The following is a 24,174-nucleotide window of genomic DNA, read 5'->3' as shown; positions in this document are numbered from 1 at the left end:
CCTGCCGACTTTAGAAGCGGTGACCCGGGCTGAGGGCTGGGGCTACACTTGCGCCTCTCTTTGTTTCAGTGGAAGAGAGGGTAAACGCATGCTGATTTGTTCGTGGCCGAAGCTGAAAGGTCTCATCCTTCCTGTGCCGCAATGACCGTCGGGGTATCGCGAGTCTACTTGACGCCGTGTCACATCGCCTTGCGGGCTGTGGAAAAGACCAGCCAGTGTGGCATAAAGTTACCGGTGTCGTACCATTGGGGAGTTGAGGTCCAAGTTTGGGCTCATGGGAGATCCCAAACCGCGACCAGCATTCGCTTGTGTCTGTAGGTCGCGCTAAAAAACACAGCCTTCAGGGTGCGCACAAGGAAGGGGGTATAAGATGCCGAGATATTGACTGATCGGTTTCTCACAAGGGAAGCAAGAGAGGCTCTGGTGCTTGATATATATAGCTGTTGATGTATGCGCCAATCTTGGAACGATCGGGCCACCAAGCGGCTGCCCGCAACGGCTTTCCTTGGCACCCCCTGAGAAGCTTGTTTTGAAAGCGCCAATGAAGTGCCAATTTCTAGCAACCGCGAAATCAAGATGAATATAGTGGAAAAAACATATCCCAAACCATCTTGTGGGTTGTTGAGACTCGACACCGACCGGCGATACGATGCGAAACCGACGCAAACCGTGTTCGGGAAGTGACTGGGGGTGTCTTTTTCTGCATCAGATAATTTTTCGGTGCGGGGTAGGTTCGTAGTGTACCTACACAGTAGAGGTGCTGTCGCGGCGGCAGGGATGAGGTTTGGTAACAGGAACCGACTCAGGTTTGCCTGTCTGCTGGTACCTTAGGTAGGTCGACTGCAGGGAACGCAAGAGACGAGGCCGACGTCGGCTTGCCAGAAGCAGACACGGCACAGCAGATGGGCGCATGTGAAAGCTGGTGATGGGGATGAGGGCAAATACACGGCAATTCTGGCATCCCAGTCGTCCGATTCTGCCAGGACGCACCCACTCGCCAGCAGCTGCCAAGATGCAGGTGGGCATGGGGTGGGGCTGATTGATCTTATCAGATTATCAGATAGGCTGCCGCGGCTCCACCGAGCCCCACACTTTTCATCTCTGCACCTCCTCGGCAGCACACAGTGGAACCCGGCTCGGAGACAGGGCAAGGACAACCAGCTCAATTGAGTCAAATTTTGCGCAATTCCATTCCATTGTCGACTGCCAGATAGATGGTCCCAACCTGGAAGGTCATGTCATCAGCCATCAGGACCGTCTCGCCTTCCTTTACCCCGGAACCCGTTGTTTCACACATGGCCGGCCGCACTTTTGAGGTGGAAGGGATTTTGTCGATCGAGCGGATGAGAGCCTGATGTTGGGCGATCCAATTGATCCGGAATTGATCCAACACATGCCCACGATGCCCCCCGTTGCCATGGTTGGCTGTCGGCTTGGATACTTTGAATGGCACCACCTCCATCACGGCTTCTGGAACCGGGGCTCTGCCGTCCGTTGTCATACGATCAGATAAACAATTTTTTTTCCCTCGTCCCGGGACTGGCAGCCAAGAATGCGAAGTCGACTCCGCCTTCGGAGCCAGAGGGGGACTAGCCGCCGGAGGAGATGACTGGGCACTGTTGGAGCCAGCAAATAGGCTCATGGCATCCCGTCCGTCCCCGTCCGTCCCCATACAAACTGCCAATCTTCTCCACTGATTTCATCTTATCTGATCCGAAGATAACGCTGAGGAACTGGCAAGATTTGCAGATTGCGTCAGTACACGAGCCCGTCCCCATCCCCAGACACCCACACCGGCAGCAGGCCTTTCACAAAGGGACACCCACCACCGCCGTGAACACCAACACACCACCACCCCACGACGAGATCATCGGTTGCAACACGGTTCCACGGTTCCACGGTTCACGGGGAGCCAGTGAGCACCAGGTGGAAAGAAACACAAGTTGAGCATCAAGTTAACCCCATCGCCTAAAAGCCGATCCCCAGAAAACCGGCGAGGGGTCGTTTCCGTCAATCGCAACTCGAAATCGATCAAAAATATCTCATCCCCTCCCCCGAACCCCCACCAGCGAAGTATTAGATCATGTCACCGCTTGCTCGAAGAAGAAGGGTCTCCGCAATGGCGCAGGACGTTCCCTGCATCACATCGACCCAAGCTAGCTGCAATTGCTGCCAACACTCTGTTTTGCACCCCTCAACGCATCGACCATGAGGCAAAATGGGGCATCGCGTGGTCTCATTGCAAGGTCTAGGCGGTTACGTTAGGTTCCTGTTTCTTCGTCCCTTCCCCATGAGCAGTGCTCCACCGTCAGGACGACTGCGTATCAAAACGGGAGCCGTGGCCCCCTCATGCCAGCCGCGACTTTCTCCTCGTTTTCTCCTTATTCCTCCCAGTACCAAAACCATCTTTTCTCTTGGAGCACTTCCCTCCCCCCTTTTCTGGTGTTCATCCCGTCCCGGCGGCACTTACGTCAATCTTGTTGCGGACGATCTCCAGGCCCAACACACCAGCACCGGCATCCACCAAGGAGGCCACTGCATCGGCACGACACGACGACACGACACACACACACCTTGTTGCGCCACAGCTTACCGGCCAGACCCACATCCTTACTCCTTCCCCGGTACTATTTGCTTGCCCTTGTGCGCCCCGAGACTGCCCATCTCCTGGAGACCAGCTTATAGCGGCACCGAAACCCGACAGTAGCATTAGGTTATCATGTCCCCACACAGCATCAGCACAATGGATGAGACCGAGGCCGTCCCCCAGCTTGTCAACGGCGCCAGCCAGTTCCCCAAGAGCCAATATGTTACTCCCACAGAGGTTGATGCCGTGCACGACCTGGTGTGCATTGGCTTCGGCCCCGCCAGCGTCGCCATTGCCATTGCTATGCACGACGCCATGGAGGCCGGCAAGCTCAAGCAGTGCCCCAAAGTCCTCTTTCTGGAGAAGCAGCCCCAGTTCGCTTGGCACGCCGGCATGCTCCTGCCCGGCGCGAAGATGCAGATTTCCTTCGTCAAGGACCTCGCCTCTCTCAGAGACCCCCGCTCTCATTTCACCTTCCTCAACTACCTCCACAAGAACGAGAGACTGGTTGACTTCATCAACCTAGACACCTTCACCCCCGCCCGCGCCGAGTTTGAGGACTATCTCCGGTGGTGCGCCAACCACTTTGAGGACGTTGTCTGCTATCAGAACGAGGTGGTCTCGGTCGCTCCTATCCAGGAAGACGGCCCCGCCAAGATCTTTGAGGTGACATCACGCAACATCAAGACCGGTGTGACCAGCACCTACCGCACACGCAACGTTATTGTGGCTGCTGGTGGCCAGGCCTCCCTCCCCGACATCTTCCCCACTCACCACCCCCGTGTTATTCACTCGTCTCAGTATGCCCAACAGGCGCCTCAAATTCTTGGCGACAGGTCGGCCGCCGTTCGCGTTGCTGTGGTTGGTGCCGGCCAGAGCGCCGCCGAGATCTTCAGCAACGTCCAGAGTCTCTACCCCAACAGCAAGACCTACATGGTCATGAGATCCGAGTTCCTCCGGCCAAGTGACGATTCCCCCTTGTGAGCACCCAATCCCGACCCAGGGACGTCATGTAAGCCCCCTCGCTAACCGTGTGACTGCAGCATCAACTCCATCTTCAACCCCGAATACATTGACCAGATCTTCCCCAAGTCCGCCGCCTACAAGGCCAAATTTCTCCATGAAGCCCGCGCTACCAACTACAGCGTCGTCCGCCTCGAGCTGATTGAGCACCTCTTTGAGACCATGTACCACCAGAAGCGGACGTTGGGCGCAGATGAGAAAAAGTGGCCCCACAGGATTCTGGCTGGCAGAGAGCTAATCAAGGTGGAGGACATGGGCGATGGACTGCGCATCAAGGTGGCCAGACTCTCCACCACTGGTGTGTCAGATGGTCCCCTCCTCAACGAGGAGGACCTGGATGTGGATCTCGTGATCTGCGCCACTGGCTACAAGAGAACGGCCCATGTGGACATCCTCAAGGGCGCCTATGGCCTCCTTCCCGAGTTCGACGTTGCCGGTGAGCAGGAGCAGGAGCAGGAGCAGATTGGCGTGCCCAGAAAGGACCGGTGGGTGGTGGAGAGCGCCAACAAGGCCCAAGAGTCATCAAAGCGCGTGATTGAGGTTGGCCGTGATTACGGTGTTCGTTTTGCTAGCGGTGCTGTGGCTCAAGGCTCCGGTGTTTGGTTGCAAGGTTGCTGTGAAGGCACCCATGGTGTAAGTGCCCCATTCTCCCCCTCCTCTACACACCCTCTCTTTGCCGCGCTCCGCGTTGTGTTTTGTATCATTTGGCTAACCCCCACTCCAGTTGAGTGATACCCTACTTTCCGTTCTGTCGACACGGTCCGGCGAGATTGTTGAGTCTATTTTCGGAGTTTCCAGGTGATTGTGGAACTGAATGTCTATGCATGAATGGGTGATATGATTTTTCTGGCTGTTCTATCTCGGTTCTCTTTTCTTGTATATAATTTCATTTCATGGGTTTTGGAGTTTTTAGCATTTTCCAGGTGCTCAAAAATGGGTTTCAGGGCAATTTGAAAGCTTTCCGTATTTCTCCGGTTAGCAGTTCGCTGTGCTGTCTATGTTCGAAGCAGTGGGACATCTTCCGAGCAGACACGGGGGATGGAGGTGGGATGAATCCATGCATCCTGTACGCATATTTGAGCAGGCATATCACGATGCGGGTGACCAAACATGGAAGACCGAAGATCGGATCAAACTGCGGGCAGCAGTGACAAACGGACAAGAAGCCCACTTTCGGCGTCTCTCCCGAGCGCGGCCTTTGCAACACCGATCATGACCGAGCCCGAAGACGTGGAGTTGGGGGCCCACGACTCTCGCCCACAGTCTTCATGACGCAATGACAAGTTGAAAAGCCCGCTATGACTAAGAACGAGGCGGTTCAAAAGAGGGGTTCTTTTAAGCTTAAGATCAAACATTGGACCACTTATGAACTCTGGCAGGGAACCCAGGAGTACAGAACAGGACCCCCTTTCCAGGCTGCTTACATTGCCGTTCGCCAGGCTCTTACCCAACTGTACTTGTTTACTGACTTGCAACACCTACCCAGCAAAGTTGGACGAGTAACGTTTCGAATCTGGCCTGGGTTCGAGTACGCTGTTGGCTGCTGGAGATATTGCCCTTCCAGTAACTAGGTACGTAGCTGTTGCCTTTTTCTTGCACAGAACAGATGGAGGGATAGATGTAAGGTGAAAATGCCGCTCCTTCCACACACCCATCAAATCGCGTCCACTTGTGATGCAGATGAGAACGAGCTAGCAGGCAGATATTTTCTTCAGGACGGCGGGGGCATGTTACATACGTCGATTCGAGCCATGGTCTGAGGTCCATGTGGTGGAGGCTGACAAAACAGAACTGTACCGTTCCGTGGACGGCGGCACGCGGCAAGAACCCCTTCCATGACAACCCTTGCCCATCCCGCTGCAACCCTCTTTTCCTGGTTTGATCTTGTGGGCCAACAACCCCATCCATCGTCCGCTCACTCTGGTCACCCACCACCGCCCCATCTCCCCATCCACCCGCCAGCGCCGGTGTTCCTGGTAACCCTAAACCTGGAACCTCGTCGTCGACAAACACAAACCTGCAGTGTTGGAGCAAGCCAGATCTGGCCAATAACCGCCCGTTCATATCAAATCAAACCTCCGCCAGTCGCTCACCTCGGCTTTCTTTCCAGCCAATCATCGCCACGCCATTTTCACTGTTAACTTGGCACCAGGACGCCGGGACACAGGGCTGCCCGTTAGATAGGTACGTACCGCCCATGTCTTGTCTACCTCTGGCAGATTGCCGAGCTAGGAAGGAATCTGGTGTGAATCTTTCCTCTTAGTGGCTGCAGCACAAGGCGCGTTGAGAGTAGAGACCTTGGAGGGTGCCGCGAAGAGAGCTTGTACCCGGTGTGCCATCGTCACCAATTCATGTTTCCTTGATCCTCACCTACCTTCTCTGGTTTTCAGACTTCATTTCAGTTGAGTTTGTTTCACTTGCTACATTTTACGGTACAAGATATTAACATCACTCTGCAGCCAACAAACGAGATAGAAACCATCCTATGATGGACCCCTCCGTATCACAAAAATCCCACCAAGTGGACGAGAGGCTCTCCGTTCTCAATCACCCACCAAAACGCTTGAATGGGCCAAGTCTGTTGCATCTTCTCGTTCACCAAACGTCTGCAGAGCCGGCTATTGATTTCTTGGACGATGAGGGCCGCCAGATCTCCATCTCATACCCCCAACTACACCATGCGTCCAGCGCTCTTGCATCCGCAATTCAAGCACAGGTTGGGTCCCGGGATACCAGCAGACAGTTTGTCGTTCCTGTCCTTGTCCCGCAAGGCCCAAACCTGTACATTGCACTGCTAGCCATTCTGAAAGCCGGCGGTGCCTTTTGCCCGCTCAACTTGGACGTTCCCCTCGAGAGAGGCCAGTTCATCCTCGACGACGTGGAAGCCAAAGTAGTCATCACGACCCACGAGCTGGCCAACAAGCTTCCACCAGTCGGCCAAACCGGGCGGATTGTGCTCCTCGTTGGAGAGGACACACCAGCCAGGGTTGCCAGGCAATCAACAGGTGATCCACAGCACTATGAGCCGAAGCCTCACGATCTGGCCTACGTGATGTACACTTCAGGCTCAACCGGCACACCAAAAGGAGTTGGTGTCTCGCATGACGCAGCAACTCAAAGTTTGCTCGCCCATGATCGACACGTCCCGCCGTTCTCGAGATTTCTTCAGTTCGCAGCTCCAACCTTTGACGTGTCCGTGTTTGAGATATTCTTTCCACTCTTCAGAGGCAAGACCCTGGTGAGCTGCACACGAGGTGCAATGCTTAACGACCTGCCGGGTATCATCAGGCGAATGTCGGTCGATGCTTGTGAGCTGACCCCAAGTGTGGCGGGCAGCTTGCTTCGAAAACGCGATAGTGCTCCCTGTCTGCAGCTTCTTCTCACCATTGGAGAGATGCTCACAAAGCCTGTGGTTGAGGAATTCGGCGGCAGCGAGGAGAAGGAAAGCATGCTTTGGGGTATGTATGGGCCAACCGAGGCCGCCATTCACTGCACCGTTCAGCCCTCTTTTGCTTGCAGCATGTCCACAGCCAACATTGGCATCCCGTTCGACACGGTGTCTGCATTTGTACTCAACATTCCCGAGGACGAGTCCGAGCCTCCAGACTTTAGAGTTCTCTCGCTTGGGGAAGTCGGAGAGCTTGCTGTCGGTGGACCTCAAGTTGCAGACTGCTACGTCAACCGGCCCGAGATGACAGCAAAGGCCTTTGTCGAAACGCCATACGGCCGTTTGTACCGAACAGGAGACAAGGCACGCATACTGCCCGACGGCACGCTTGAGTGTTTGGGACGCATAGGAGGCGGCCAGGTCAAGCTCCGTGGGCAGCGAATGGAGCTTGGAGAGGTGGAACATGCCGCGCTGAGAACGACAGGTTGTCATAGCGCTGTCGCCGCAGTCATCAACTCGATCCTGGTTCTCTTCTGTGCAGTGGATCATACGGATGGCATGGCCAACGCCGTGGAAGCTTCCTGTCGCGCTTGGCTCCCGGGGTTCATGTTGCCTGGTGACGTTATCGTCATGAATGCCTTTCCTCGACTCCCCTCAGGCAAAATCGATCGGAAGAGACTTGTTACCGAGTACAACAACTCACAAGCGGGGTCTGAGGTCATTCAACAGGGAATTTTCAGAGATGATTTTGAACGAAAACTGTGCTCTTTGGCCGCGACCGTTCTCGGCACCGAGGTGAAACCGGGTCAGAACTTGCTTCAAATGGGCCTTGATTCACTAGCTGCTATACGACTTGCCTCCTTATTACGCCAGGCCGGTATTGATAGTGATGCGATCGAGATCTTGAGGTCCCGCACAATCTCAGCGCTGCATGCATGCGTGTCCGAAAAGCAAGGCCATCGACCAGCCTCCATTCTGGATACCTTTCACCCCCGCGCATGGCAACCAGACGTCCCGGCAGTACTCGCGCAGAGGTCTGAGCTGTTTAGAGACAACAGGCCGGTTCAGTCGGTTTACCCCTGCACACCCCTCCAGATCTCGATGCTCGCCGAAACTGCAGCCAATCCTCGTGCATATTGCAACTGGATCAAACTTCGGTTCCCAATCCCTTGCTCGCCAGACTCCGTCCGCTCTTGGTTCTTGAGACTTGTTGAGAGAAATGAGATACTGCGTACCGGCTTTGTCCACCACGATGGTGACTTTTTTCAAGTCGTCTTTGAACGCGCCTGCGAATCATGCATCTCATTCTCAGACTCGCCAGTTTGTGAGTTTGAACTGCGAGATGACCAGGACTTTCTCACGCCTTTCAAGGTGCAAATCTCGGATGCTCAAACCATCGGTGAACCCGCTGATGTTGAGGCTGTGGTACACCTTCATCATGCGATATATGATGGCTGGTCATGGGACTTGGCTATGGCTGACCTTGCGGCGCTTATGCAAGGAGAACAGCTTGGAGAGCGCCCACAGTTCAGCAAGATCGCCTACTACTATGCCTCCCCGTCTTTCCGTCACATTTCGGATGCTGCTAAAGAATTTTGGGCGGCAAATCTTCGAGGGTTCCAACCAGCGGCGCTTCCGATCTTACGAGCTGGCACAGCAAAGGTGCCTACTACCTCTACCTCCAGTGTCATTGTGGACATCAACCCAAACGAACTAAAGAGATCACTAGATGACATCCAGTGCGGGATTCAGACCATCTTCCAGGCTTCGGTCGCCTGGATCTGGAGTGCTATGGTTGGGAGTGACGATGTTGTGGTCGGTACCGTGACATCTGGCAGGACACTGCCAATCTCGATGATCGAGGATGTGATGGGGCCTTGCATCGCCACAGTGCCACTTCGTACCGACTTCTCACAAGTCAGCAGTATTGCCGATCTCCTTGTCAGCACTCAAGCGACCAGTAGAGCCATTCTCGAATACAGTACCTTGCCTCTTTCAGAGATCAGGCGGGCAGCGGGAATCCGGCCAGGGCAGCCCTTTTATGATGTTTTGTTCGTTTATCAGCAATCACTTCAAACCAGCAAACCAGACTGTGTCAGGGGATTCGAAGAGGTTGGCCATCAGGATTTCTTGGAAACGCAGCTTGTTGTCGAGGTGGAGCCAAGAGCCCATGACTTTGTTCTCCGTATTACATCGCACGAGAACACGTTCCCTGACCAGCAGGCCATAGCCCTGGGCTGTTGTATCGCCGAGATGGCTTCATGGATGCTCAGGAACCTCGACTCCAAGATTACAGGGATACAAGTAGCCTTCTCCCAGTCGCTCCTCTCCGTATTCAACCCCAAGCCGGTGACCTTTGCTGGAGTTCCTGATCTAGCACACGCCATTGACGTGGTGGTCGCAAACCACCCTGACAAGGAAGCTCTGTGCTTTGCACATCGTATTTCGGATGATCTTGTCAAAACAACCACGTTATCATTTGCCCAGCTCAACCAAACCGCCAATCAAATTGCATGGCACCTTCAAAAACATGGGCTGAAGGAGGGGGCAGTTGTGGCCATTATCATGGAGAAGTCCGTCCTCCTCTACGCTGGTATCCTTGCCATCCTCAAAGCTGGCTGTGGCTATCTACCCCTTCTGCCCACTACACCGGAGACGCGTATCGGCACCATTCTGCAGCAGGCCGCAGTCAGTTTCTGCCTCACGGACAGGATCACTCGAGACAAACTATCCCCTCAGCTTTGCCCCACTATCATGGACCTCGACGGGCTCGAATACATGTCGCTTCCAGTTAAGGCTATTACACCAAACCCTGACCCCTCGAGGCTAGCCTATGTCATCTACACATCTGGCAGCACCGGTGTACCGAAGGGGGTTTGCGTGACCCAGTTAAACATCATGAGCAATCTCGATGTTTTGTCAAGAATCTACCCTGTAAAGGGCTGCTCCAGACTGCTTCAGTCTTGTTCTCAGGCATTTGATGTCTCAGTCTTTGAGGTATTTTTCGCCTGGACCCAAGGCATGTGCCTCTGCTCTGGCAAAAACGACATCCTCTTTGAGGATCTCGAGAGATCAATCAGGATGCTTGGGGTCACCCACTTAAGCATGACCCCAACAGTGGCATCTCTGGTCGATCCGGACAAGGTTCCAGCGGTGGAGTTTCTAGTGACGGCCGGCGAAGCCATGACGGAGGCAGTCGCCAAGAAATGGGGGAGGAAGCTGTTCCAGGGGTACGGCCCGTCAGAGACTACAAACATCTGCAGTGTGAAGAAGATGGGGCCGAACCAGGCAATCCAGCATCTTGGTTGGTCTTTTGAAAACACTTCGACTGTTGTTTTGTTCAAGGATAGTGAACACGTTGTTCCACTGGGCTGCCTCGGCGAATTTTGCTTTGGCGGTGATCAGGTTGCCCAGGGATATCTCGCCATGCCCGCCCTAACTTCATCAAAATTCATCGATCACCCCACCTATGGTAGGCTCTATCGATCCGGAGATATTGGACGTATGCTGCCGGATGGATCAATGGTCATTCTTGGTCGCGTGGACGACCAGGTTAAGCTCCGCGGACAGCGGGTGGAGCTGGGGGAGATCACAGCGACTTTGCGGCTCTCGAGTGCGGTCGAGGATTGTGCAAGTCTGTTCTTGCGAGCGGGACCGAAAGACTCCCGGGATCAAATAGTCTCTTACTTTGTCCCCAGCGGCATCCAAGCAAACGAATATTCTCTGGTGGAGCTCAACAATGATCTCCGACAAAAGGTGCAGTCGCTGTTTCGAGTGCTCACTTCAAAATTACCGCAGTACATGGTGCCATCGGCGATACTCCCCATTTCCGTCTTGCCGACCACAGCGTCTGGAAAGTTGGACAGGGAACGGCTTACCGCCTCCTACCGAATGCTCAGCCAAGAGTACCTCGCATCGGTGACCGATCACGTCGCCGACAACGACGAGGACCATGAGGGATGGACAACAGCCGAGCAGCAAGTAGCTCGTGTGGTTACAGAGGCCCTCAAGATTTCAAGGCATGAGGTCCAACGATGGACATCTCTGGTTACGCTTGGTCTGGACTCCATCTCTGCCATTCAATTGGCGAGGTCATTCTACTCACAACTTGGTCAACGCATTCCGATCTCGACCATCCTGCAAAATCCAAATGTTTCCCGGCTTGCTAAGATCCTTCTCGATCTCGAAAAGACAACATCCGAGCCACCAAAAGTCCAGGACCTGTTACCGAAGACCCTCTTGGCGTCGCTGAAGGAAATACTTCGACAGCAAGGAACATCAGCTCAAGAGATTCTACCATGTACCCCGTTGCAAGAGGGAATGTTGGCAGCCACGGCGAGCAAGGAAGCCTATATCAATCGCATGCTGTTTCTCGTCAGTGGAGATCCTGCGCAGCTAGAGACAGCCTGGAACGCGATGGTTTTACGACATGGCATTCTTCGGACCTGCTTTATGACCACTCCAAGTAGCCAGCACCCCATAGTTCAAATTGTGCTCGATAGCTGGCAGCCGGACTGGCATGAGTTTGACGCTTCAAAAGAACGGATCCCTTCCTGTGTGGCTGAGCAAATCAATCTGCTGGGCGATTGCGTCGACTCTCTTCGACCTATGATCTCACTTGCCTGGATCAAGAACAAGACTCAGAGATACTTATCCTTTGTCTGTCATCATGCTCTTTATGATGGTGTCGCTATTGAGCGCCTTCTTTATGAGATTGAGAAGACTTATCATGGGCTTTCGCTGCCACCGACGCCATCATATGCCGCCTTTCTCCAAGAATCTTCGACTTTGCCGGAGCAAACAGATAGTTTCTGGGCTACCCATCTGTCTGGAATGCAACCGAAGCTGGTCACGGAGCTGATAAAAGGCGATGAAAAGGCAAACATAGCCATCAAAACTCGACGACTTCAGCTTCCTCTCTCAGAAGTCAGAGCAAAGATCAAAGAAATAGGGGTTCCTCTTCTTGCACTGGTTCAGTCTTGTTGGGCAACCACATTAGGGTGTCTTTTAGACACTGATGATGTATGCTTTGGAAATGTGGTCAACGGACGATCCGTTCCTATGGAAGGTATCAGCGAGCTGGTTGCCCCTTGTTTTAATACCCTCCCTGTGAGAGTCAGCCTCTCCGAGGTCCACCATCGACTCGACTTGATCAAAAAAGTTCAAAAGACCAGCACAGCATCTTTGGACTATCAGTTTACCCCGCTTCGACGTATTAAATCTCTAGCCTCGCAACATGGAAACCGGCGTTTATTCGACACCCTTTTGTTACTACAACAATCCCCTCGGTGCCTAGATAGCCGAGTCTGGAAATTGGAACAAGACGATGGCGAGATGGACGTAAGTCGCTGAATCCCCCAGTTGTTTCTTTCACCCTTGCTTACACATCGCAGATCCCGCTTGTTTGTGAGGTCATCCCCAATACAGCGACAGATGCAGTGACGGTAAAGCTCCACGGGCAAAGGTAAACATCCACTCCTTTCCTTCAGAGGGCGCTGATGATAGCCACCAATTAACACCTGATTCGATAGGCTCTCGACCGATACTCATCAGGTCGTATTGGATCTTTTTGTATATGCTGTTGAGATGCACCTTCAGTATCCGGCTGGTTGTCTTCTTACCCTGGACAGCCTTCCACAATCGTTGCAAGACAGACTCTCGCTCATTTCTCATTCCCGGCCATTACCCGGCAGCCAAAATCTGATTCCACCTGAAGACCACTCAGAGGAAGCATGGACTGCCACGGAAATCGCAGTTCGTCAGGTTTTTGCTACCTTATCGTCATGCGACCCCAGGGACGTGCGAAGATCCACGACCATTTATCGGCTCGGCCTAGACAGTATCAGCGCTGTCCAAGTGGCTTCTATGCTTCGTCAGTCCGGATACCACGTTCTTGCTAGTGACGTGGTTTCAAATCCCACTTGCCAGGGATTGGCTCACCATATTACTTCCGGCAAGGGAGTCAAAATACGCAGGCCGCAGTACGACTTTGCCAGCTTTGATTCCCAAGTTCGCCCACAGATTCTTGCACGGGGTATGGTGGTACCCAGCATGGTGGAAAAGGTTTTGCCCTGCACGCCTTTACAATCCAGTATGATGGCGCAGTTTGTTACATCTGGTGGCAGGGACTATCTCAACTACCTGGCTTTTGAGTTTGACACTCCTATTCCCGTTGCCAAGATGCACGAGGCATGGCAAGCAGTTTGTGCAACGTATCCTATCCTACGGACGGGCCTTGCGCCTGTCGAGCACCAAGACTGTGATTTTGCCATGATTCAATACTACACACCCTCCTTTGTCCCCTTACTCAACACCTTTACTGGCCCTGAAGTTGCCTTCGACTTGGACCAATGGCGCCTCGGAACCCGCCACCAAATTGTTGAAGCACCACACAAGAGACTCTTCGCTATTGCCTTTGTGCAAGAGGTCAGCCATCTGACCATGCACTTGGCGATACATCACGCTCTCTACGACGCACAGTCCCTTCAACTAATTTTGTCGGATTTCTCCAAGGCATTGCATGAGCTCAATATCATCCCGCGCGACAATGATGAGCATGCTTTGGGCGAGATCTTGGATGAGGTATCGACCTCCTCTGACAAGATTGAAAGCTTCTGGAAGCAAAGGGGCCAGCAGGTGGTGTTGAATGGTTTTCCCACCATGACACCGCTCCGTCAGGAATCGCGTGAAATTATGACGCAGTCCCTCATCAGCCAGGTGCCCATGATCAGCCTGGAAGAGGCTGTCAGAAGCTCGGGTTATTCCATGCAAGCTGTTCTTCAAGCTGCCTGGACGCGCGTCTTGTCATCATATCTCGGTGAACAGTCTGTCGTCTTTGGCGTGGTGTTGTCTGGGCGCAACTCTGAAGCAACACGCAAAGCAGCCTTTCCCTGCATTGGTACCCTGCCGATTATTGCAACACACACCGAGTCCAACCGTAAGCTCTTGACACAGATGATGCAGTACAACGCCGAGATCTATTCCCAGCAACATCAGCCCTTAACGAGGATCCAGAAATGGCTTGGATATGCCGACGCAAAGTTGTTTGATACCTTGCTGGTGTATCAAAAGCTTGATGTTGACAACGCTGGAACGAAGCCCTGGCGAGTGATTGAGGACCAGGTCAACATCGACTATCCCATCTCTATAGAGGTTGAACCTTTGGCAGAAGATCGGCTCAAATATCAGATCACGTTCTTCACTGATGTGCTCCCCAGCGAGCAGAGCGAACTACTCCTTCGCCAGTTCGATGCGACAGTATGTCATTTGGCGTTCAGTCCGGACCACCTCGAAACGGAACTCTTCTTGGGTGCGCCCAACCTTTTCTCGGTTCTACCACCAAAAAATCCCGAACTCCCAACAGGAGTAAGGTTCTTGCACCAGTTCGTCGAGCGCCAAAGTCTTGAGACGCCGGAGGCTAGTGCTTTGCAGTTTGTGGAGTCGTTCGACGGAGACGTGCCGATTGATCAGAGGTGGACGTACAAGGAGCTCGACAAGAACGGAAATCGGGTTGCCAAGTTGTTGACTCAGCATGCAAAGGTCGGAGACATCGTCGCGGTGTACTTCGACAAGTGTCCCGAGGCATACTTTTCCATCCTTGGCATCCTCAAAGCCGGTTGCGCGTTCGTTGCTTTGGACCCTGGGGCACCGGCATCACGCAATGAGTTCATCTTGAAGGACTCGGGTGCCTCGGCACTTCTGACAGCAGATGCCAGGAAGAGGTCCCTTGGGTTTGAAGTCTCTATTCCGGTCATGGCCATCAACCAAGAGACACTCCGGCTGCTCTCCACTGAACCTGTCGTGCTCAGTCCATCTCTTGAGCCAAGCAATGCCTGCTACTGTTTGTACACTTCGGGTACTACCGGAACACCAAAGGGTTGCGAAATCACACACGACAACGCGGTTCAGTGCATGCTTGCTTTTAGGCACATCTTCGAGGGCAAATGGGAGCCCGAGTCACGCTGGTTGCAGTTTGCCTCGCTTCACTTTGACGTTTCGGTCCTTGAGCAGTACTGGAGCTGGTCAGTCGGCATCACTCTTGTTGCTGCTCCACGAGATATCATTTTGGAGGATCTGTCTGGCACCATCTCCCGCTTGGGAATTACACACATTGATCTTACACCGAGTCTGGCTCGACTGGTGCATCCGGATGATGTTCCCAGTTTGTGCAAAGGTGTCTTCATCACAGGTGGAGAATCGCTCAAGCAAGAGATTCTCGATATTTGGGGCGACAAGAGAGTCATATACAATTTCTACGGCCCCACAGAAGCAACCATTGGTGTCACGGTTTATCCTCAAGTACCCATCAACGGCAGGGCTTCCAACATTGGGAAGCAGTTCATCAACGTCGGATCATTTGTACTGAAGCCCGGAACAGATACGCCTGTTTTACGTGGCGGCGTGGGCGAACTTTGTGTGTCTGGCCGCCTCGTAGGCAAGGGCTATCTTGGGCGACCAGACCTGACTAGGGAGCGATTTCCGTTGCTGCAACCGTTTGGAGAGCGTGTGTATCGGACCGGAGATTTGGTTCGGCTTCTTCACGATGGTTGCTTTGACTTCTTGGGCAGAGCAGATGATCAGGTCAAACTTCGCGGGCAGCGGTTAGAAATTGGCGAGATTAATCACGCAATCCGAAAAGGTGTGACTGAGATCCTGGATGTAGCTACCCTCGTGGCTCGCAACGAGACCCAGCAAAAAGACCTGTTGGTAGCCTTCATCATGAACGACGAGGGGAGCAAGAAAAGCCCCGACCAAGCTTTGAGCCTCATCGAGGGAACGAAAGCTGCTGAGCTTTGCCGAAGAGCTCGAGATGCGTGTCGTTCGAGGCTCCCCGGGTACATGGTTCCAACATATGTGCTCCAACTGCCATTCATCCCCCTTTCGGTCAACAATAAGGCTGAAATCAAAAAGCTTAGACAATTCTTTGCTACCATCGAACATGAAAGACTGATTTCTTGGGCGTCGGCTGCCGACAGGTCTTCTGGAGAGCTGAGCCCAACGGGCATGCAAATAGCCAGAGTCATTGCCGCCATGCAGCGGATCGACATCGCCAGTATCACTCCAGGGTCAAGTATTTTCGAGTTGGGTATTGATTCCATCTCAGTCCTCCGGCTATCGCGCGCCCTCAAGGACAGCGAGCAACTCCACGCCAGCCCTGCCACCATCCTCAGGAATCCCTTGATTGGGGACCTGTCCCAGGCTCTGAAGAGCAAAGAGAGCTCTCCTGGGACGGAATCAGTGGCATCTGCTCGGCAACTTGTACAGGCTTGTGCTCACAGATTTCGGTCTCATGTGTGTGGAGAGCTACTCGTTTCCCTTGACGCTATTCAATACATCGCCCCTTGCTCGCCACTGCAACAAGGCATGCTTTCCCGGTCTGCCGACAACGCTTATTTCAACACATTTCGTTTCGATCTAGCAGCCGATGTTGAACCCGGGCTGCTTCGCAGGGCTCTGGAGAGGACCGTGGTGGCATTCCCCATCTTGAGAACCAAGTTCGTTGAAACGACAGATGGCTTCATTCAGGTTGCACTCAAAAGAGTCAAACTCCCATGGGTAACCATGTCTCTGGACAACGAAAGGCAGTCACATCAAGCCTGGACGCCACAGCTGGGGTCCATAGATACACCTTCATTGGACATTTCCAACCCAACTCTAGAGACTGTCCCTAACTCGCTCGACGGCGAAATGCCTCTTCAATACATCGATAGCTCTATTTTGCCCGTGTGGGGATGCCTCCCGGACAAGGAGAGTGCGCCATTGAAACAAAGCGGGCCGGCCCTCCATTCAGATGAACTGGTCACAGAGGCGGTTGCGAGATGGAGAACGTCGTGGATCGCTCGGAACAGACAGCGCTTGATTCAACCATTCGAGGTTGCGTACCTAGACAGCCCTCGGCATCTTGTCCTTCACATTTTCCATGGCCTTTACGACGGCAACAGCTTGAAGCTCATCTTGAACCGGATAGCTTCGGAATATCAGGCCTTAGCCAATGGCTTGACCGACACTTTCACAGATTCTGCCCCGTCATTCCTGCAGGCGCTGTGCTATGGGCCGCTCCGCAACTTCACAAGCAGCAGGCAATTCTGGGCCCAACATCTACAAGGTTCGACGCCTCTGTCTGAGCCCGATAAAGCCCATTCGAGCAAAAATGCCGTCAGGGTCCGGTCAGGCCTTTCGTTTAGAAAGTTGGAAGAGCTTAAGTCTATACTCCGAGTGACGCATCAGGCGATTGTGCTAGCCGTGTGGGTTGGCGTTCTTGCGAAAAGGCTCGCGATTAACCCCACAATCGGCATGATTGTTTCCGGAAGAGCCATGGATCTGGAAGCCGCTGATCGAATCGTCGGTCCCCTATTCAACACACTTCCATTTTACGCTCGAATTACAAGCACCGAGGGGGATAGGTGGACTACTTGGTCCTCTCTCATTCAGCAATGCCACAACTTCAACACTGCTGTGCTCGAATTTCAGCACGTTGCTCTCCGAGATATTCAAAAATGGTGTTCTGGTGGCAGGCCACTGTTTGACACCTTGTTCTCGTTTCAACTTCAAGATGAAACCATGAGCGAGCACTGTTCTTCGCTGTGGAAGGAAGTGGAGGTAGACCATACTCCAGACTACCCGCTCGCACTGGATGTGACGCTGAACTCTGACGGCAATCTGAGCCTCTTACTTGTATCGCAGGAGCATGCATTTGATCACAAAAGCTTGTCAGGCATTATGGAAGAGATAGTCGAGGTTTTGGCATCCATGTCACAGCGACTAGACGAGTCCGTCGTTGAGGGTGGCGGCGGCGGCGACCTCGCATCAGTCCGAGCCCGGCAAAACACAGGTATCGACAGCCAAACTTCGTCCTCTCAAATTGGGGCCCATGCGGTATCCAAGTTCATCTGGACGGAGGATGCATCCAAAATTCGACGCGAGATAGCAGAGCTGGCGGAGACACCTGTGGATCTTGTTACTGAGACGGTGCCGGTTTTAGAACTGGGTCTTGACAGTATCGACATGATCAAGCTGTCCGCGAGACTCAAGAGAAAGCATGGTCTGCTGCTTGGTACCAGCGACCTTATGAAGGCACAAACTATTCAGAGCATGGTCCGGTTACTTCAAGACAGAGCCGAGTCTTATGACGTACCAGAGGAGATTCAAATCTCGGAGAAGGACCAGACAATGTCGAGTCTTGTGGAAATCGTTGGGCGTGACGCACTGCCCCCAACCCCTCTGCAAGAAGCTATGGTTGCCGACATGATCGAATCCGATTTTCAGCTGTATTTCAATCACGATATCTGGAAGCTATCCCCTGGTGTAGATGTCACTCGACTCAAGTCCGCTTGGAAAGCGGTGGTTCAGCATTCGGAGATCCTACGAACAGTCTTCGTGCCTGTTGAAGCGACACAGTTTGACTTTGCATACTGCCAAGTCACAAAGCCTGAATTCCAGGGTAATCTCATCTTTGAGGCGAACTTGACGAGTGTCGATAAGCTTGGGGGGCTCTGTGAAGCTGCCCGTCTACGAGCTGTTGGCGGTGCTGGCCAGAAAGAACTCTTACAGATTACCTTTGCCACCATCAACAATTCGGACGAAGTATTTGCCATTCTTTCCATCTCCCATGCGCTTTATGACGGCTGGTCTTTGGGACTGCTTCACCAGGATGTTCGTGCGGCCTATCAGGGGGTCTCAGGAGTATCGACGAAAATTGATCACAGCACTTTGGTTGATCAACTGTTGCTTTCAAACCAGCCAGACGCCTCGAAATTTTGGTCCGGCTTTCTGGAGGGTGCCTCGTCTACTATATTCCCACTGAAGCCCTTGCCCCATCAGCAGGGTATACATCGAGTCGAGTATGCATCTGCATCCACAAGATCTAAGATCACACAGTTCTGCAAGTCCATTGGTATTACCCTCCAGGTCCTTGGGCAAGCCTGCTGGGCGGCTCTACTGGCATCTCGAACGGGGTCGCTTGATGTCACATTTGGTGTAGTTCTCTCAGGCCGCGACAGCGAAGAGTTGGAAAAGGTCATGTTCCCAACCATGAACACGGTCGCGATCAGGAGTGTGCTACACGGCACAGTGTCGTCGTGGTTACGGTATATGCAGGATAACATGATCGGCATTCGTCCCTTTCAGCATTTTGGGCTCCGTCAAGCACAGAAGCTTGCCAGATCCAACGGACCACTGTTCAACTCTTTGTTCATTCAGCAGCATCTTCCTTTTGACCATTCGACAGCGGACGGTAATACTTTATGGACATCAATAGGTGGGGAGTCGGCTGTTGAGTATCCGGTCTGCGTGGAGATGGAGATGTCTGGCCCTGGGCTCGTGTGGAGGGCAGCCTGCGATGGAACTTGCCTCTCACGCCAGGACGCCAAGGAGATTGTCAATCAACTGGATGCAGTCCTTCAGCATATCATTACCTCGGCGGAGGAGAGTGTCCTACTCTTTGCGGATCAGAAGGTTTCCATTTGTGGACTTCCACCAGCTGAACTTGACCATCAAAACCACACAAAGCCACAGGAGGATGGAATTGTGGAAAACGACAAAGTTTCCGCGTGGAGTTCAACAGAGTCAAGAATTCGAAATGTTCTCGCAGAAGTGTCGGGAATACCGACGGAGAGCATCTTGAAAAGTCACAGCATCTACCACCTTGGGCTTGATTCGGTCAGTGCAGTCAAGGCTAGTTCCGCTCTCCAAAAGCAGGGTATCAAGATTCGGTTCCGAGACTTGCTCAGAGCAAAGTCCATCTCTGAGATGGCCACTCTCCTGCAAAACCACCCATCACCAGTTGCAATGAGGGGGATTGACACTGTGGAAGAGTCTTCTGTTATTGATGGTCTTGGCGTTCCCGGCCTCCTTTCGGCCGCTGGAGTGCAGGAATCTACCGTTGAGACGGTCCTTCCGGCCACGTCGATGCAAGTACACATGCTTTCCGTCTGGCAGAACACACAAGGTGCCATTTTCTATCCTGAATTCCGATACGAGTTGGATGGAGCTGTCGATCTCAAGTCAATCATTGTGGCCTGGAACACCCTCAGGGCGGAAACCCCTATTCTGAGAACTCTCTTCCTTCCTACGAGGACTCGGGACGTTCCGGTACTGCAGGTTGTTATTGAGAATAACCACGCTGATATGACGCCGCCACCATCTCCAGGGCCCAAGGCTAGAAGTTGGTTTGCAAAGTTGATAGAGAAGCTGTCGCCGGACCAGACTGCTTGGACGAGTTTCGCCCCTGAGCAACATAAGCGACAGCCATTTGCAGGTCTTGAGGTCAAGCGACACGGCAAGAAATGGGCACTTGTGTTTCGGATTCATCATGCCATGTATGATGCAGTCAGCTTTCCCGCCATTCTCGTCAGGTTTTGTGCACATCTGTCAGGGGTAGAGAGGAAGCCTCAAGTTGCCACGACGGCATGGGAAAAGGCTCTTGGGGTGGAGTACTCTCCCAAAAGCAAGACAGTCAAGATGCAATTCTGGAAGGAATATTTGACTGGTGCGAAAGCGTCATCGCTTACGCTTGAGCCAAAAACAGCCCAGCAGTCTCAGTCAAGCTCCCCAAGGCGTTGGAGGCTTCATAATATCCCAAACATATCCGCTACCCAGTCCAACCAGCCGGCAGAGCCACAGTCATGGACAAGTTTTGTCAAACACGAGGCAGTCCAAGATGTCAAACCGCTTGTACAGCTTTGCATGTCCAGAGGAATCAGTCTCCAATCGCTCTTTTTGGCCTCTTATGCAAAGTTCCTTTCGTCAACAGTTAACAAGAAAGACGTGGTGTTCGGGATCTACCTTGCCAATCAGTCGGAAGAAGATAAGCTTTTGGATCCGCCGTATCCAACGCTTCGATTGGTCCCGCTGAGGGTTAACTTTGTAAACGATGATGCCGATCTGTTTGATATTGCAAGCAGAATACAAGATGATATCCATGCCGTATCCTCAGGTGCCAATGCCACTGTTGGGCTGTGGGAGGTCGAGGACTGGACGGGGGTCATTGTGGATTCGTTTGTTAATTTTATTTCCAACCCTTCTGATGGCAATGTCGTGTCGTCGCCCAAAGGAAATGTCAAGTTGATTGCGAGTCCATTGGTAGGACAAAGGACGGTCAAAAGACGTGGTGGAGATGGGATGGAAGATATAGGTGCGAATCCAGCGAGAGGATCATATCCGGTAAGTCCTTTTTCTGTGTTCGAATTCATCACATGGCAACTGATTCGCGAACAGGCTGCGATCGATGTCGAGGTTTCTGTCACAGGAGAGATGATGATGATCGGTGTCTTTGGACCAGGAGAAAAGGTTGGGCCAAAGGGGGCCAGTACTGCGGTGGATGAGATTGTTGAGATATTAAAGGGCTTGGTCCGGAACTGAGGAGGGATTGCTGTGTGATATTTCTACATTTGGTTCGAAGGTGTTGCTACGAATGAGATCTGAAAATGGAGTTATCGGACGGTTATTGTATCCGTAATGGCCATCCTTTGACGTTTTGTTTGTCTGTATTTATCAGGGTACCACTGCGCGCGAAAGGCTTAGGGTTAAGCCAGGAGATATAGCCCCACACCAGCCCCTGAGTAAGCCCCTGAGTAAGCCCCACATTTCTCGTCAGGCGCTGCCAAGAGTCAGGGCAGCACCTTATGCAACCCCTCAGTCGCACTGCGGTCAGTGAAGAATCTATATGTTTGATGACTGCTCGTGCATTCTTGAATATTCCACTGCGGCCTCCTTTCTATACCTGTTTTCACCCCGATCCGTCACCATGGCAACGTCCCAATGCCCCGGCGGAATCTGTGATGGATTCGTCGATCTATTACACTCTCCAGAGTCGTGGAGTGTGAGCCATCCTGGGTGGCAACATGACGCTGCCTGGGATGACATGGTCACTGCTGCAGAGTCAGGATGCAGGACTTGTCGAGTGTTTTTGAAGGCAGCAAGTTGCTTTCCTCCGCAACCTTTTTATGTCTCTTTTTTGTGCAAGCCAGCCAAGGTTTGGGGTGAAAGTGGCCAATGCACATTCACTGGTGCATTCCATTTGAGCATCGTCTACCAAAACATCATCAAGCTATTCAAGCCGGATGATGGCAGCTTTTGTGACTGGCCACTGCCGCCGTTACCCCAGAACAAACGGGATCTTAGCCTGGATGGAAAAGTTACCATTGCCACATCGTGGTTGACAGTATGTCGTGACGATCACTCTGACTGCAACTCTTATTCAGAAGGGGTCGATGAAGATACGACAAAGTTGCCAAAAAGGGTTCTCGACGTTTCACCGCCGGATTGACATGGACAGTTGCGTCTATATGAGACGCCAGAGGAGGCAAAAGGGAGGTACATTGCCCTGAGCCATCGTTGGGGACAGACACAGCCTCTCACCACTACCAAGGGAACGATCGGTAATTGGAAGCAGACGATCCCATGGAGGCACGTTCCTCAAGCCTTTCGAGACGCCATCACTGTCACCCGTGAGCTTGGAACTCGATACCTCTGGATTGATAGCCTCTGCATCATCCAGGATGACCACGATGACTGGTCAAAACAAGCACAAGAAATGTGTTCCATCTACAGCAACGCTCTTCTCACCATATCTGCCACGCGCTGCGATGAGGGGTGCACGGACACCCTATTTCCTGACTTTCAGCATAGCGTCACGGTAGACGGAGATCCAAGCATCACTGTCGCAGTCCGTGCCGAGGGCCCTCATGTCTCTTCGTCGACTCATTATCCCCTACTTCAACGCGCCTGGGTCTTCCAGGAACGGCTTCTCTCGAGGCGGATCCTCCACTTTGGATACGACGAGCTCAACTGGGAGTGCATGGAGAAGGCGTGGTGTGAGTGTGACCCAAACACTATCTACGCCACCCTGCCGCATTTGAAGTCTTCCCGGAGTCGCAATCCCACCTCTGCACTGGCCCCAAATTTTCCAACCTCAGCCCATCACGACATGTGGCGAAGGATGATATACTGGTACACTCAGCAACAACTGACGTTTTCCACCGACCGTGGCCCCGCTATACTAGGCCTGGCAAAGGAGCACATGACCCTCACGCGTCCCAAAAATTCCGTTTACCTCTCTGGACTTTGGTCAGATTCTCTTGTGGGGGACTTGGCCTGGGAAGTAACAGCGGTAGTGGTGGCCGGTCCAGTAAGACCAGACACTACTGCAGAACCGCGACTCCCAGGGCCGACATGGTCTTGGACAACCGTTGCAGACGCGATCTGCATGTGGCCACTTCACTGGGTGGATAGTGCAACAACTGAAGTTCTAGACATTGTCCCACCACCTGCGTTTGCAGTCCCCCCCACGATGACTTCAGCGGCACTTGATCTAAAATCGACGCGATATTGTATCACCCTCAAAGGGAAAGCACTCAAGGGCATATCAACCAACAGCAAAGACCCTGCCGTGGCACGCGACAGAAAGAAGTTTTACAACGCTTGGTTCGAGGCTAGCTTTGGAGTCGCGTCTGGAACGTTCAATTTTGCCTCAGACTACCCTCCCCCTTCTGAAAGCGGGGACAGCATTGTCGTTTCCGATGGCGAAATGGTATGGTGGCTGCATCTTGGGACGAATCCTGTCGAGGGGAGTAATCCGTCGAACAGACCGCTGGAGAATATTGGGCTTGTGCTGCGTTGTGTTGACAAAACGTTAGGTCTGTATGAGAGAATTGGACTAGCGGGCTCTAGACAGGAGCAGTGGGATGATCAAGGGGAGGAGATCGTTGCAAGTTTGGTGTAAGGAGGTACATAAGGAATGTCTGCACTGACCGGTCGACTGTCCACCGCTACCTTATGCATTTGAGGACACGCGGTCTTCTATAAACGCGGTCCAGAATGTCGCATGCGTAACAAGCCCATGGTGCATCGACTAGTCTCAGATCTAAGACCAGCTTGCTGTTGGATGTGCCCTTTGCCCTACAGGCCCACACCCCCCTGAGCCGGCCAAATAGAACCCACTGAATCCAATAGCGTTAGCAAGTCTAAGTCCATTTTACCATTGTTGACTGAGCGTGCCCAAGAATATCAGGCTTTTTACCACTACTGGGCCTACTTAGATATAATAATTATTAGAAAAAAGCTTTAGAAAGACAGTTAAATTAAGACCGATTATACTTAAATGAACTTAATTTTAATTAGTTAGTAATAAAAAAGTAATGTAGTAGTTATAATAAATGGTGAGAAAACACAAATAAAC

At 52.7% G+C, this 24,174-nt stretch overlaps 4 protein-coding genes across 4 annotated transcripts; 3 read left to right on the top strand and 1 right to left on the bottom strand.

Annotated features, from left to right (window-relative positions):
* Positions 1-397: 397 nt before the first annotated feature.
* QC764_0071920 (uncharacterized protein) lies at positions 398-1,026 on the bottom strand (the record flags this gene model as incomplete). The annotated part of the gene is made up of 2 exons (XM_062940658.1): positions 398-515; positions 749-1,026. 2 exons carry the CDS (start codon positions 1,024-1,026, stop codon positions 398-400), a joined length of 396 nt encoding a protein of 131 aa, XP_062801015.1.
* Positions 1,004-4,412, top strand: SID1 (PAK-related GC kinase Sid1; the record flags this gene model as incomplete). The annotated part of the gene is made up of 3 exons (XM_062946738.1): positions 1,004-3,567; positions 3,631-4,243; positions 4,335-4,412. The coding sequence occupies exons 1-3, from the start codon at positions 2,720-2,722 to the stop codon at positions 4,410-4,412; spliced, it is 1,539 nt and encodes a 512-aa protein (XP_062801014.1). The 5' UTR covers positions 1,004-2,719.
* Positions 4,413-6,098: 1,686 nt separating this feature from the next.
* Positions 6,099-11,949, top strand: QC764_0071900 (NRPS protein; the record flags this gene model as incomplete). The annotated part of the gene is made up of 2 exons (XM_062940657.1): positions 6,099-11,846; positions 11,887-11,949. 2 exons carry the CDS (start codon positions 6,099-6,101, stop codon positions 11,947-11,949), a joined length of 5,811 nt encoding a protein of 1,936 aa, XP_062801013.1.
* A 375-nt stretch (positions 11,950-12,324) lies between these two features.
* QC764_0071890 (NRPS protein) lies at positions 12,325-21,553 on the top strand (the record flags this gene model as incomplete). The annotated part of the gene is made up of 3 exons (XM_062940656.1): positions 12,325-12,338; positions 12,530-21,158; positions 21,213-21,553. 3 exons carry the CDS (start codon positions 12,325-12,327, stop codon positions 21,354-21,356), a joined length of 8,787 nt encoding a protein of 2,928 aa, XP_062801012.1. The 3' UTR covers positions 21,357-21,553.
* Between the last annotated feature and the right edge of the window lie 2,621 nt (positions 21,554-24,174).

The sequence above is a fragment of the Podospora pseudoanserina genome, chromosome 4 (genome assembly GCF_035222485.1).
Source record: "Podospora pseudoanserina strain CBS 124.78 chromosome 4, whole genome shotgun sequence".
Classification (NCBI taxonomy): domain Eukaryota; kingdom Fungi; phylum Ascomycota; class Sordariomycetes; order Sordariales; family Podosporaceae; genus Podospora; species Podospora pseudoanserina.
The sequence above is the reverse complement of the archived record's forward strand: the minus strand, read 5'-3'. Positions and strand labels throughout refer to the sequence as shown.